The sequence below is a fragment of the Mesoplodon bidens genome (assembly GCF_964165515.1).
Source record: "Mesoplodon bidens genome assembly, contig: HAP1_SCAFFOLD_452, whole genome shotgun sequence".
In the NCBI taxonomy this organism is placed as follows: domain Eukaryota; kingdom Metazoa; phylum Chordata; class Mammalia; order Artiodactyla; family Ziphiidae; genus Mesoplodon; species Mesoplodon bidens.
This window is the reverse complement of record NW_027672147.1, coordinates 294238-309660: the sequence shown is the minus strand read 5'-3', so window position 1 is coordinate 309660 and position 15423 is coordinate 294238. Positions and strand designations below refer to the sequence as shown.

The window sequence follows — 15423 nt, the reverse complement described above, 5'->3', positions numbered from 1 at the left end:
CCTAACACGTTGCCAGTGGTCATGAGGAAGGTAGAAAATGTTTGTGATGAGGCTGAGTGGTCAAGCTAAAGAGAGTCCCAGACAGAGTCTTGGAAGGTGCTGCCTGGTTACTTCTTGCTACTTATAGTGAAATGTGAGGGGGAGAGACAGTTAAAGGAAGGGCTGTTAAATCAGGGCAATGTTCTGGGCTTGAAAATTCCCTGCCTCTCCAGGTGGCAAATGAAATGTAAGAAACAGGTTCTGGGCAAAGATCAAATCAAGGGTACTCTCAAGAAAACACAGTCCAGAGAAGAAGCTGAGGGTGTGGTTGTAAAATCCTTTGTTAAGAATACAGATCCAGGGCAGTGTCCAAGAGAACCCTTCGGTCAAAGAACTGGGCTTCTAAGAAGCTTCTGTCCTTTGTCAGTCTTTGCAGAAGCCCATGGTGGAAGGGCTTGTGACAAAAAAGTCTGTGGGCGTGGTTTTTGCCTGATAGGATGAACCCCAATAAGAAGCACTGCCAACTCAGACTGACAGAGACCCACAAAAGTCAAAGAAGCGTCTGGACCCCCAAGCTTCTACAGGCAGGAAGCAGGCTATAAAACTATGCAGCCACATCCATGGGACACCTTTCATAGGAAAGGGAGGACGACTCAGAAGGCGGAACTCACGGACCAGGGGCAGAGCCAAGAGCCCTGGAAAGTCATTTCTGGGCAAGAGTTGGACTGAAGCCCAGTCAAGGAACTGCCGATATTTTCCCAGCTGGACTTCAGAACTGCTTTGGGCCAGGGACTCCTGTGTGCTTCCTGTTTTTCTTCTTTTGGAACAAGAGGAGTGTATGTAGCAGTGATGCTATGTCTGTCCCACCAATATGTGCTGGGTGTGTGAGGGACAGACCCTTTGTTCAGAGGTCTTCAGATTTCTGGAAGTAGTACTTGATGAGCTGAACGTAACGTACTACACCCATGAGCCCCATCTGTACCTGGACTTGATTTAGACGAGATTCTGGAATTTGAGCCGATGCTGTTACTGGGGTGAGATTCTGGGGGGCCTCGGGAGAGAGGAGGAGGAGTGTGAATCATTGAGGACCCGAGGGCAGGCTGTGGTAGCCGGCCTCCAAGATGACTGCTGATAATCCCCGCCTCCTGGTCTTCAGGCCTGTGTGTAGTCTTCTCCCACACTGGAGGGTGACGCCCTGGGTAACCATCAGGATACTGCAACAATGACAGAGCATGACTTCTGAGGCTTAGTCACAAGAGATGTTGCCATTTCCATCTTGTCCTCCAGGATCACTTGCTCAGGAGGAGCAGCTGCCGTGTCATGAGAACGCTTGAGCCACTCTCTGGGGAGGCCCATGTGGTGAGGAACCGGGGCCTCCTGCTGACACCCATGTGAGCAGCCGTGTTCAAAGTGGATCCTCTGGCCCAGGTCAAGCCTTCAGATGACTGCAGCCTTACGAGGGACCCTGAGCCACAGCCGTCCTGCTAAGCTGCTGCCAAATTCCTGACCCCACAGAAACCGTATAGATGATAACACATGTTTGATTTTGCTTTAGGCTACTACGTTTGGGGAGAATTCGTTATGCATTCATGATAACTAATACACATTCTGTGTTCATTTTACATGAAGGAGACAAAAAATGTTGAGTTCTAGTTAATGGTATATGTGCTAAAACATTTAGGGGGAGGACTACAGATGTGTGCTATTTATTTTGAAATGCATCCAAAAAATAAGATGGATTAATGCAGGACAAGAAGGATGGGTAGACAGAAATGTAATAAAGAGTACAGCAAAGTGTTAGCGGTAGAATTAGGAGGAGAGCTGTCTCTATAAAATTCTTTTTGCTTTGCTGTATGTTTGAAAGTTTTCACATTAAAATGCTGGGGGGGGGCTTCCCTGGTGGCGCAGTGTTTGAGAGTCTGCCTGCCAATGCAGGGGACACAGGTTCGAACCCTGGTCTGGGAAGATCCCACATGCCACGGAGCAGCTGGACCCGTGAGCCACAACTACTGAGCCTGCGCGGCTGGAACTTGTGCTCCGCAACAAGAGAGGCCGCGATGGTTAGAGGCCCGCGCACCGCGATGAAGAGTGGCCCCTGCTCGCCGCAGCTGGAGAAAGCCCTCGCACAGAAGTGAAGACCCAACACAGCCATAAATAAAGAAATAAATAAGATTAAATTTAAAAAAATGCTGGGGGGAAATGGCTGAGTAATTTCTTAACTTGGGTGGTTGGTACATGAGCGTTCCTTAGATGATGATGATGATGATGTAAACTGCAGAGATACCTTTCATTTGCTCCTTAGTCTGTTTATTTCAGAATAATAACTATTATTTGAATGGCTGAGGGAAGTGACTAGGTGAGTGGTCCTGAGTGAGACCAGGGAAGGGTGTGGAGGCATCGAGAGACCTGGGGACTCAGAGGGGTCTGGGGCTGGGACACAGAAAACAGAGAATGGGACCTCCACACCAGTGGCCACAGAAGAAACCTGGGAATCATGCCAGGGACTAAGTCGACCCAGCTACTCTGCCAGTAAGCCTGGCAAGGCCGAGAGGATGGTGACAGACAGGAAGTCTCCTCCCCAAGTGCCATGAGGCCTTCTGGGGGGGAGGGGGGGAGAAGGAAACCCTGATGGCTGTGTGTCCCCAAAGTGACCAGGCTGTGAGTGACAGTCACTGAGATAACCAGCCTTAAATTTGACCGAAAAGCGTTATTTTAGATTAGATTGAATACATAACCTCCAGAGAAATAATTTTCTCCATAAGCCTCAGTCTCCTCTTACCTGTAAAATGGTAATAAAATATTTAAAAACCTCCTAAGGCAAGAGGGATTTCAGTTACCAATATGTCTGTACATCTGAGTTGAAGTATATAAATTTAGATTCTGATACAAATTCATATATATTCATATATATGTACAAACACACACACACACACACACACACACACACACACTCACCACAGAGGTACTGACGTGTGCAGATGGGCAGAGCACAGTCTTGGAGGAGTTTGTACCAAAAAGTCAACAGGGAGAATTCTGGTGATAAGGGTGACAGCTTATCTTTTACTGTTTTCTAACTTTCTGCTTATCCCAATTTTTTCACATTTGATTATGTTCTACTTCAGAACCAGAGAACATAAGCAAAAGCCAGAGGAAGACAAATATCATACCATATTGCTTATATGTGGAATCTAAAAAAAGGTACAAATGAACTTATCTACAAAACAGAGATAGAGTTACAGATGTAGAAAATAAACTTATGCTTACCGGGAATAAGAGGGGGGAGGGATAAATTGGAAGAGAGGGATTGACATACACAATACTATACATAAAAGAGATAACTAAGAAGGACCTACTGGATAGCACAGGGAACTCTCCTCAATACTCTGTAATGGTCTATATGGGAAAAGAATCTAAAAAAGAGTGGATACATGTATATGTTGAACAGATTCAGTGTGCTGCATACCTGAAACTAACACAACACTGTAAATCAACTGCACCTCAATAAAAATTTTTAAAAAAAGGGGAAAGCAGAAACTGAGACCCGTCCTCCTAGCAAAAGCCCCTCCCCAAAGCCGCCAAGGAAGCGCCCATGAGTACCTTGCCTGATGATGGGAACGCTGTGGGCGGCTCTGTCCACCTTGAAGGAGAACATCTTCTCGCTGGCACTCACGGGCCGCCTGTGGGAGGCTGGTGGGACCATGGGGGGCTCAGGGGACCCCTGCGACCAGCTCCTCTGCACTGGCGCTGTCCAGATGCCCGGGTAGAAGGGGGTCTGTGGTGGTGAGGGTGACTGGTTCAGTTCCTGGGTGGCCCAAGGTGGCTGTGGCCTTGGCCAAGGTGCTGGGCCCCTCACCCATGGGAAGGAGACCTGCAGGGGCAGACAAGAGGGTCAGGGGAGGTTACGAGCAGCTGGGGTGGTCTTCACCTTTCTGTCCCGGCGACATAATTGCTGCCCTAGATTTCGGCGTATAAGTCACTTCTCCCAAGAATCCCTCCCACACTCTCCCCAAATTTGGGATGGCGGTCCCCACCATGGGTCACCTTGCACACTATCGCACCACCATTTATTGGGTGCAGCCTTCGTGCCAGGCACCCAGTCAAGAGATTCACATGCATTACCTCATTTAATACCCCTGATGCTCTGTGATGAGCCCGAGGCTGAGCAAGACCTAGTGACTTTCCCAGGACCACAGATTTGGCAGTGAGCGTCTGAGCTGGTACAACGCCACCTCTGAGCTCTGAGAGGCTGACAGCTTTTTGTCTACCTTGCTCAGCACCGTATCCTCAGCTCCTAGAATAAACCCTTGGCACATACACAGTAGGTCCTTAAATATTGGTTGAAAGAATGAATGAACACATCTCCGAGATTCAAGCCCAGCTCTCCAGGACACACACATCCACACTGTGTGTCTCCCTGGCACTCCCATTCCACCTCTTCCCCGAAGCCGAGAGCTCTGGGGTGGCAGGCACCCCAACTGGCTCGAAACCCAGCTGGCTCATTAGCCTGTGATCCTCAACATCTGCCACATCTGATTCTTGGCAGACGCTCCATAAATATCTATCGAGGGAACCTTTTTTCATCTGACCCGGCGGAAGATGTCTGTAGCTACTTTCATTAGAGAGCACATCAAAATCCATCTAAACCAGGAGAAGCAAATGCTGAGAGGTGCTGACACCTGGCTTTTTCTTGGTTAATGCTGTTGTGGCCGTCCCTCCCTGTGCCTAGTGGTTAAACCGTGACATCGTGAATGCTACCATTTACTGTAATTACTCACCGATTTCTCGCGATAGCCCTGAAGGGGAGGAGCTCTCCTTATTCCTAGCTTACAAATGAGGCTTGGAGAGGTTAAGGACTTCACCAAGCTCAGGTGGTGGTGGAGAGGGTGGTGGGACTGGGGCTCTGGAAAGTTCTTTCCCTCTCTGTCTCTCTCTCCCTTCTCTGCCCCAACCCTACCCCCAGTCGCTTGGCAGAAAAAAACACACTTTTCAAGGAAGAAGCTAAGTTCAAAGGTTTGCCGCCTGTGGCGGTCACGTTTCTCTTTCTGCAGACTGCAGACACATAATGACAAACAGGACAGAATGCTTCCGAAATAGGAGCACTGGCAGACAGAACTTCCTATAGCTCTAGCTGGATTGTATTCAAGAGGAAGGTTCTCCACTCACTCAGGTTCCCAAACCAGTCTTTTAGCTACAGTCTTTCCCAGCCAAGTCAAGAATCTGGTGAATTCCCCTGAAGACTTTTTTGGAGTCAGGGAGAACACTGTTGGGGAAAATCAAACTCCAATTGCCTGGCGACACCTGGCCCAGCATTTATGATGACACTGGCCCCGTTGAAACCTGTTTCAGGAACGGACTTGGCAGTGTTCCAGAACTCTGTTACCTTATGTGAAGATTCGAATTTCTCTCCACTGTGGGCACCTCGGTCTCCACCTAAGCTTTCTTCCTTTCTCTCCTTTCAGAAGCTGAGGTGTCCTGCTCCTGCCTTGCACTCACTTCTCCATCCATCCGATCCCTTCCCGTCCTCTCCTCTGGGGCTGTCTTGCCTCAATCATTCCTACAACCTTTCCTCATCGATTTAATAAAGATTTATCGAATGAAAGGGCTGAAGGTGGGAAGGGGGAAATTTGAATATGTTTTACCCCCGCCTGATAGAAAACAAATCGAGAGACCACGGGTAGTGTGGAGGAATTCCCTTTTGTGCTGGGATGCTCAGGTAGATGTGCCTCACTGCCCACTAACTGCCAGGGTGCTAAAGGGAGTGCTCATATCTCATGACTCAAGTGGTTCACTGCCGTAGTGGACAGGCCGCAACCCACCTGGCTCTTCTGGAAATTCCAGGAATCTCCCTCCCAATCTGTCGGCCCATTGCTGTGGGTGGGGCTAAGCAATCAACCAATCACACTCCCTGGACATACTGATTGGTTCAGTGGTGGGGCAAGTGATGCAATCAGAGCCAAGGAGACCCAAGAAGACTTGGCTGGACACCAGGATCTGGAGTGACCTGGTGGGACTTCAGAATGCAGCCAGCATGAGGGAGTGGAGCCCAGACATGGAGAGAGGGAAGCTGTTTATTTATTTTTCAAATTGTGGTAAATAACCTGCAACATAAAATTTATCATCTTAGCCATTCTAAAGTATACAGTTCAGTGGTGTTAAGTATAGTCACATTTCTGTGAGATGGATCTCCAGAACTTTTTCGTCTTGCAAAATGTAAACTCTATTAACCATTAGACAACAACTCCCCATTCCCTCCGCCACCCAGCCCGTGGTGACCAACATTCTGTCTCTATGAATTGGACTACTCTAAGTACCAAGTACCTCAAATAAGTGAAATCACATGGTACCTGTCTTTTTGTGACTGGCGTATTTCACTTAGCATAAGGCCTTCAAGGTTCATCCATGTTGTAACATGTCAGAATTTCCTTCTTTTATTTTATTATTTGTGTGTGTGTGTGGTAGGCGGGCCTCTCACTGCTGTGGCCTCTCTCGTTGTGGAGCACAGGCTCTGGAGGCACAGGCTCAGCGGCCATGGCTCATGGGCCTGGCCGCTCCGCGGCATGCGGGATCCTCCCGGACTGGGGCATGAACCCCTGTCCCCTGCATCGGCAGGCGGGCTCTCAACCACTGCGCCACCAGGGAAGCCCTTCCTTCATTTTTAAGGCTAAATAATATTCCACCATACAGTTTAGAGTGTATTTTTTTTTATCCATTAAGCGTCATGGGCACTTGGGTGGTTTCTACCTCATGGCTATTATAACTATGCTGCTGTGAACATGGTGGGGAAAATAAGGAAGCTGGTTTTGAGCACTGGCTGGGGTGCTACCCTGAAGTGCTCCATCCCTGAGGCTGGCTAGAGCTGGTTTCTGTCGCTTGCAGCACACAGAGCCCGAACGATAGGGCCCCTAGTGGGAAGGAGCCAAAGATGTATAAACGCAGCAGAGACTCCAAGCTCTTCGGGTTTAAAAATTTAAAAATAAAGGTTTTTTTTTTTTTTTCTCTGAAGCATGTTGGTTGAGGGTAGCTTTAGTTGGATGGTTAAAGTTGGTTTTCTCTAGTTTCCCGGCTTGCTTTATCAAAGGGAAGGTCAAGGTTTTCTCAGAAATTGCTGCTGGCAACTACAACGATACAGGCAGGGAGAAAAGCAAACATAAGAAGAAGACTCACATTAAAAGCTAGCTCTGGGCTGTACAGGAAGCATGGGGTCAAGGTCAGTTATCAACAAGTTTGTTTTTATTATTTATTTATTTTAGATTTAATTCTATTTATTTTTGTCTGTGTTGGGTTTTCGTTGCTACGTGCAGGCTTTCTTTAGTTGCGGCGAGCGGGGGGCTACTCTTGTTGTGGTGCGCAGGCTTCTCCTTGTGGTGGCTTCTCTTGTTTCGGAGTGTGGGCTCTAGGCGCATGGGCTGCAGTAGCTGGGGCACATGGGCTCAGCAGTTGTGGCACGTGGGCTCTAGAGCGCAGGCTCAGTAGTTGTGGCGCATGGGCTTAGTTCCTCCACGACATATGGGATCTTCCCAGACCAGGGCTCGAACCTGTGTCCCCTGCACTGGCAGGTGGATTCTTATCCACTGTGTCACCAGGGAAGTCTTCAAGTCTGTTTTTAGAAACTTTAGTTTAAAAATACATGCTAATGCCTTTTCTCTTTCTTTGTGTCTGTTCTCTGACCATATGGTATGTTGCCATGGTTGGGTTTTTTGTTTTGTTTTTGAGGTAGCATATGTGATACTCCTGATTTCTTTTCCATACTACCTTTAAAATAGCAGGTTGGGGCTTCCCTGGTGGTGCAGTGGTTGAGAGTCCGCCTGCCGATGTAGGGAACACGGGTTCGTGCCCTGGTCCGGGAAGATCCCACATGCCACAGAGCGGCTAGGCCCGTGAGACATGGCCGCTGAACCTGCGTGTCTGGAGCCTGTGCTCCGCAACGGGAGAGGCCACAACAGTGAGAGGCCCGTGTACCGAAAAAAAAAAAAAAGCAGGTTGTCAACCACCTGGATTAACCATGACCACATCCACGGCTGAATTTATATTAGCTTTAATAAACACAGGTCAATGATTTACTCAAGAAATCACTATCCATTTTTTTTCAGATTATCTATTTGTTCTTTGTGTTATTTCCCCAATATCTGCTTCTAACCCTGAAAAGAGTGTAAGTTGAATGGGACACCCTAAAAAAAATTCGAAGTAGTTTGCACATCGAGTGCCTACAGTACACATGAATTCTGCCAGGAAGCCCTGGAGCCTGCAGAGAAGGTGGAAACTTAGACCTTGCCCTTGGAGAGCTTGTTATGTGCTCTGCCATTTGTAAGTAATTGTGGACAATACAACGACTATGAGCCACTGTGTAGAGAAGCCACAGATGTGCCACAGACTGTGCTGGGCACTTAATGCATGTGGTCTCATCTGATCTCCAGAATAATCTTGCAGGAGGCATTTTACCCCTCATTGTGTGGATTAAGAAACTGAAGCTCAGAGAGGTTAAATGACTTGCCCAACGTCTCACGGCCAGGAAGTGGTGACACAATTTGACTCCAATACCTGTGCTCTTAGGACTTCTAGGTTACTCGAAGTCATGATTTATTACTTGCTTTCCATACTCACAAACGGATCTTAGACGACTGGTTAGTGAATGATAGGATATTTTCCAAGTTAAAAAAAGGAAATGAACATTAGATGGTGTGAAAAAACACAAGACATCGCATGGGCTACTTAGAAATGGGATTTTCTAGGAACACTGACAACTGTCTTATGGAAGTGTTATTCTTTCTGCTACATGCCACGCCCTGGAAGCAGCTCAGAGGACCCCAGCCTCCATCCGGGAAGACCTGTGGTATGTTCACTGCTGTACCAGAGGAGTGCTGGGGCCAGCTGGTACCCGCCCACGAGAACTGATTGTTAAATTTCCAGGAATTTTGCCAACTGGTTGAGAAACACAGCCATTAATAAGAATTAACTAACATAAATTTACAATTAAATTATATCAGAAACAATTGGTATACAAACTTAAAAGTCACCCCTTCCTAATTATTTTACTCTATTTTATTATTACCTATGCTCTTGAGGTTATTTCACTCTACTATATGTTTCTGTTGGAAATGTTACATAGTAATGTGTTACCACACCTCTCTTTCCTTCTCTGTATTCAGGGATGCGTCATTGGGAGCTTGAAATTGACCGTGGAGTGCATATTACACCATAGAAATCAGGAAATGTTATAAATGAGGGCTTGGTTTTTAAAAAGTTTTATAAATAGGTTTAATAATGGTGGTTCATGTAGAGCTTGATTTTGTTTGTTTGTTTGTTTTGTTGATTGCCTAGACTTAAGACAGTAACGGAGAAAATGTTAACAATGCAGATTATACAAAAGCATGTTGTGTCTTAGCCGTTATGTTATGAATAGAGCAAAAAATTGGGGAAACGTTCTTCGAGTATTTAAAAATTATTATCTGATGCAGCAACAAAGTCACTCATGTCACTGATGAACATGTGAAGTTCTAACGTCTTTCTTTTTTCACTTGTATTATTCATAAATCCAAAATATCCAAAAATACCCACCAGTGCTCAGGTTGGGAACTCTCTCATTCGTCAACTGCAATGAGAAATTGGCTATGGATACAAGAGTTCACCTAAAGTCAATGAAAGCATTCTGTGAGACTCAGCTGGCTATATAGAATTTACAAGAAAGAGTACTGTATATTTTGTTACATGGATAGACTGTGCTACACATTCTTTATATCAGTAAACCTTATGCTATGCATCCATGTACTTTACTTTTTCCAGAGAGCTGGTCATTAAATATTTACCAGCCAATTGCTGGCTGTGCTGGCACCCAGCAGAGTGCCTGCTACTCATGGTAGATGTTCGCTGACTGAGCTGAACAGTTGGCAAATGGAGTGTAAATAAAAAGCACTTTGATTCTGGGGCTGGGATGGGGAAAACACATGCTAAGCCTGGTGCATCTTGTAACAGCAGAGAGTAAGCAAGTGCCCAAAACGAAAAGGTGGGGAGATGCTCAAGGACACAGCAAGCAATCTGAAAGAGCTCCCAGTGGCCAAGGCTGGAAGAATTTGAGCGATGAACAAGTTAATGAGTATTGGATTATAATTCAAAGTGTAAAATCAGTATACATGGATCCATACTGACATAGATACATTAGTGAGTAAATACATAAAGGAGGGAGAAGAGACCGGCTTCCTTACAGAAGAATTTAACATACATAGATGTGGAGCTTAATTCCCATGGTCTGGAAGGGCCTGGGGGGTAGGGGTGATGGTGGCGAGCAGGGACACTGACCGCAGCATGGAGGAGCCATGGACCTGGAAAGACAGAATGGAGACTAGAAAACATGGCCAGTAGATCTCAGAAGCCAGGAGAGGGTGCTACTTGGTGCCAGGACAAATGGCCTTTATCTCAACAGCTACCGGGGTGTCACCGTAACTCAGAGACGGGTAATAATTCTATGTCCCCAAGAAAAGGGTAAATCATGTACGGGGCTTCAGTGTGAGAAATCAGGGTTATACATTTAGAACACAGAACCGCCAAGTTATACATCATTTTTAGGTTTTGGAACTTAAAAGAATTAAGTCCCTTTGAGCTGTTCAGAAAAGCCATTCGTTTGGGTTTTTCCCAGCTGTGTTAAAGGAGATCTGGCCCATCTAATTTTCCCATTTTCTTGTAAATCTTCAATCTTACGGTTTTTCCTTTCCTTTCAAGTTCTAATCAGCTTCCTGGTCAGTCCATAAAATGGGAAATAGAATCTAATGAGAAAACAGCCGGATTTTTGCAAATAGCTTTTGCTACCCCTAGACTTGGCCTGCTTCAATTCGGTCTTGCCAGATAGAGAGACGGAATGAATGAATGAATGAATGATCATCAACTAAGTTCAGAGAAGGAGCAACGTGGTTCTGATTTGGTAACAAAGGGTGTGGTCTGCCAGAGGAAGCAGGACGCGGCCCGGTTCCTGACCGAGTCTGGGTTCTGTCTCAGCAGGATGCTAAGGGTTCAGCCCGCGCTCCCGTCTCCACCTCCCCCGATGTCATCTGCATCGCCTGTAGACATCTGGTGACAACACAGCCTCAGGGGTCCTTTTGTGTGAGTTTCTGCTGCAGAGGCCGAGCCTGAGGCTGTCTGCTGCCCCGTGCCCTCCACTTCACTGGTCTCGGGAAATCGCCTTTGATATGAAACACCCAGCCTCAGGAGTTCTCATCACATAAGTAAGTCCCCACGGGACCTGTAAGAGCACAGGGTAGAGGAAATCCTACAAGGTCAGGTAGGAGATGACAAAGCTTGACCAGAAAGAGGCTTTGTTCTGAAGGGCACCATACTCTCTGGTCATTCACTCAGTTGCCGGCTTCTCAACCCCCGGTACAGTAAAGCCACATCCCCCTCAACAACGGGCCCAATTCAGAGGTCCCAGGAACGTGGAAACACCACCCTTCTTGGGGATGGACAACTAAGGCCCAGACTCTGAGCTTCTCATCACACCAGTTCACCACAGGAGAGAAATGAGCAACTCTGCTTCCTTGGAGACTGGCCTGGGACTTTTCCAATGGAAAAGTGGATTATTCATCATTTTCCTCCCCCCAGATCCCTAGTGGCAAATCCCGTTAGGAAGGCTCCACTTAGGCAATAGGAATGCTTCCTAATGTCATGGACATCTTCTTTGTTTTTGCCTCCCCCGCATCCATTTCTTCCATCTTCTGGATGTGCACCTTAATTTTTTTGCAGGGAAGACACCCTTTCCCTGACAATCCTGAGTCCATAGAACTCTGACCCTTCCACCCCAGGGGTGAGACCATAACCCAGGTCTGGCCAATCAGAGCATTCCTGGCCCCTGGCCTCAGTGATTGGTTCAGGGGAAGCCACGTGATCCAAGCCACTGTCAATGAAGATGCTGGCTCTATCCCTGGAACTGCTACTTTGTAGGGTGCTGGGGCTGCTGGTGGCCACTTTCCTACAGGTGAGGCAAGAGTCTATCTGAGATTGGGAAGCTAACAGGGAAGAAAGAGTCAGATTCCTGACCATGATTTGGGCGCCTGGATCCAGCTGGGCCTAAGCTGCAGCTTTTGGCCTTTTCAGTTCCATGAGCTTTTTTTTTTTTTTTTTTTTTTTTTTTTTGCCTAGGCTAGTTTTAGTTGGTTTTCTGACACTTGCAAACAATCAAATTTCCTGGACAGTATGCTTATTGAGACTTTAGCATAAGCATCACTATGTACTCAGAGTGAAAGTTGTTTTAAAGGTTATGACATGCTCAAATAAAACCCACCAGACTGTCATCATGCACCCAATTTACCTTTCAACTTATAAAAGTAAAGCAGCATCTCCAGAGAAGAATGATTTAAGACCAAGGAACCAATCATAAGACAAGTAGTAAAACGCTGCTTAGAGAAACTTTGATAGATAAATAGTTCTCTAGCTACAGCAGGCTTCAGACTACAAACCCCAAATTTCTGCTTCAAAAGTGACTCAGGGAAGACATTCCATAGTTTCATTTATTTTGTTTTTTGGCCTCGCCGTGCACTTGTGGGATCTTAGTTACCTGACCGGGAATTGAACCCAGGCCCTCAGCAGTGAGAGCACTGAGAGCACTGAGTCCTAACCACTGGACCACCAGGGAATTCCCAACAGTCCACAGTTTTAAAAGAAAACTTTCCAGTTGAAGAAACAGGTAAAATTTATAATATGCATCTGTTGTATATATAATATGTTAATGTCTAGTACATTTATCAGATCCATGTCAATGTAATTATATTATTACTATATTTGCAAATGCATATATATGTGTATGTATATTTAGAACCACATATTTCCAGCTCTTTTTTAAAGAGGTATTGAAAAGCCTGTTCAAAATTTAGTTTTCCAGCTTGTCTGTTTTTTCTTATTCCTCAGTAAACTTAAGCAATTAACCAGCACATTTCCTGGCACACAGTAAGGCTCAATCTGAGTGAGTTCTTTCTCCCCAGCTCCCCCCTCTATTTTAAGTTCTTCTTTTAGAAACCAAGTCAAATGAAAGAGGCAGGACTGCATAGTGTTACAGGCAGAGGCTGGTCAACGTTTTCTGTAGAGCCAGACAGTAAGCATTTCCAGCCCTGTGGGCCATAGGATCTGCCCAGCTTACTCTGCCATTGTAGCCGACAACACAGGCAATACTGAAATGAATGGGATGGCTGTGTTCCCAGGAAACTTTACAGAAACAGGCGATGGACCGCACTTGGCCCTGGGCCATAACGTGCCGACCTCAGGTTAAGACCTTGGGATCCGGCGTCACACAGACTCTGGTCCGGCTCCCGGCTCTGCTCCGTCTCTGGGACCCTGACGAGTGTGTCATTTCTGTGCCTTGTCTGTAAGACACAGGGATACCAACAGCCATTTCTTAGTCTGTGAGAAGTGGGTGAGATAGTGCACGTGAAATGCTGGGAACACGTCCTGGTCCATAATAAATGAGCATAAAACATTAGCCACCAGGTGTGATCACCATCGTCAAAAAAGGAGAAGAAAGGGCGCAACTGAATTTGTCCAGGAACGGCAGCAATATCCCTGGTAAAGAGTTAGTGGGTAGACTTCCCTGGGGGTGCAGTGGTTAAGAATCCGCCTGCCAATGCAGGGGACAGGGATTCGAGCCCTGGTCCAGGAAGATCCCACATGCCGCGGAGCAACTAAGCCCATGGGCCACAACTACTGAGCCTGTGCTCTAGAGCCCGCGTGCCACAACTACTGAGCCCGCATGCCACAACTACTGAAGCCCACGCACCTAGAGCCCATGCTCCGCAACAAGAGAAGCCACCGCAAAGAGAAACTCGCGCACTGCAAAGAAGGGTAGCCACCGCTCGCTGCAACTAGAGAAAGCCCGCGCGCATCAACGAAGACCCAACGCAGCCAAAAATAAATAAATAAAATAAATAAAATAATTAAAGAAAAAAAGTTAGTGGAGCCAGGGACTTCCCTGGCCGTCTAGTGGTTAAGACTCCACGCTTCCAATGCAGGGGGTGCAGGTTTGATCCCCGGTTGAGGAACTAAGATCCTGCATTGGTGTAGCCAAAAAAAAAGTTAGTGGAGCCAAACAAGCAAGGAAGCCAGATAACTGAAAATGCAGTTTCTCCTATTATCAGTGGCTTTCGTTTTTACCCACATAATGAATCATCCCCTGTCAGCGTGTGAAATTGCAGGTTGGACTGGGAATTGCAAGACCTTCCTTAACCGCTGGGCAGTGAAGGACCTGCCTCGGCTCTCACGGCCCCACGATGCTTCGTGCTATTAGGAAAAGGCTCCAAGGGACTCAGGAGAGCCGGCTTTTAATCCTGCCTCTGGATCTATATGATTGATGCCTAACCTTGGGGAAGTCACTGAAACTCTCTGAGCCTCAGTTTATGCCATGATAGGGGTGGTCCCAGGGACCTCTATAAAAACAACTGAAGGGGGAAAGGGGACCTGGGATTAATGAGTAGCTCCTTGGCAGAAATTGGAAATTGAAGCTCAGAAAGGTAAAGCTAGTTGCAGCTGGCATTTCAACTTGGGTCCATCCAACTCCAAAGCCCTTGCTTTCTCGATTGTGTTCTGCAGAGCTTCCCCATTAAAGCAGCAAGGAATATTGGCCGACAGAGGGCGCTCTTCTCGCAAGACAGGACGTCATGACATTGCAGGGACAGAAGACAGTATCCAGGAGCCACGTGGGAGAGTCTGGCTGGACTGGGAACAGGGCAGAGCAGGCTACAGGGAAGGCCAGACACAGGCAGTCATGGGGATGGGGCTGCCGACAAGGAGCTGTCAACCCCCTCATGGAACAACTCGGCACGTCATTTGTGGCGCCTGGCTTCCTTTTTCATTCTGGCCATTTCCATCACTTTTGCCATATTTCAGAACAGAGAAAGACATGATTGATACATACGGGTGACGTGGGTTTCCTTACTCAGCTGCCTTGTAAGAACGGCGCCACTGTGACTAGTACAGCTTGTTTCCACACCTCCTTTCCCAGAGCTCAGAAAGCACGAGTAAAGGCAACAACCAACAAAACCCACAACACGGCAGCACACCTGACTCTGGGACTTCAATTTCCCACGCCTGGTGCCAAGACTCTATGGGATTAATCAACGGTTGCTTCAGGGCATTGCAGATGGCCCTGCGGGTTATGTCCTGCACAGTTTCAGTGGGCGCCATCCACATGGACTACGTTGTGAATGGTGACCCTGGAGCTGTGCAATATGGCAGCCGTAGGTTATACTTTGATGAGAGAGCTATAATTTACACAGTATGGTCCTGGGGGCTTCCCTGGTGGTGCAGTGGTTGAGAGTCCACCTGCCGATGCAGGGGACACGGGTTCGTGCCCCGGTCCGGGAAGATCCCACATGCCACGGAGCGGCTGGGCCTGTGAGCCATGGCCGCTGAGCCTGCACGTCCGGAGCCTGTGCTCTGCAACGGGAGAGGCCACAACAGTGAGAGGCCCGCGAC

The 15423-nt window shown here is 47.3% G+C and overlaps 1 protein-coding gene across 1 annotated transcript in view; it reads right to left on the bottom strand.

Moving 5' to 3' along the window:
- LOC308610539 (forkhead-associated domain-containing protein 1-like) overlaps positions 1–15423 on the bottom strand; it is an 88270-nt gene that overhangs the window by 48366 nt on the left and 24481 nt on the right. Inside the window, exon 3 of the mRNA XM_081259633.1 lies at positions 3577–3847. Coding sequence (XP_081115759.1) covers positions 3577–3847 — 271 coding nt within the window. The remainder of the gene's footprint in view (positions 1–3576; positions 3848–15423) is intronic.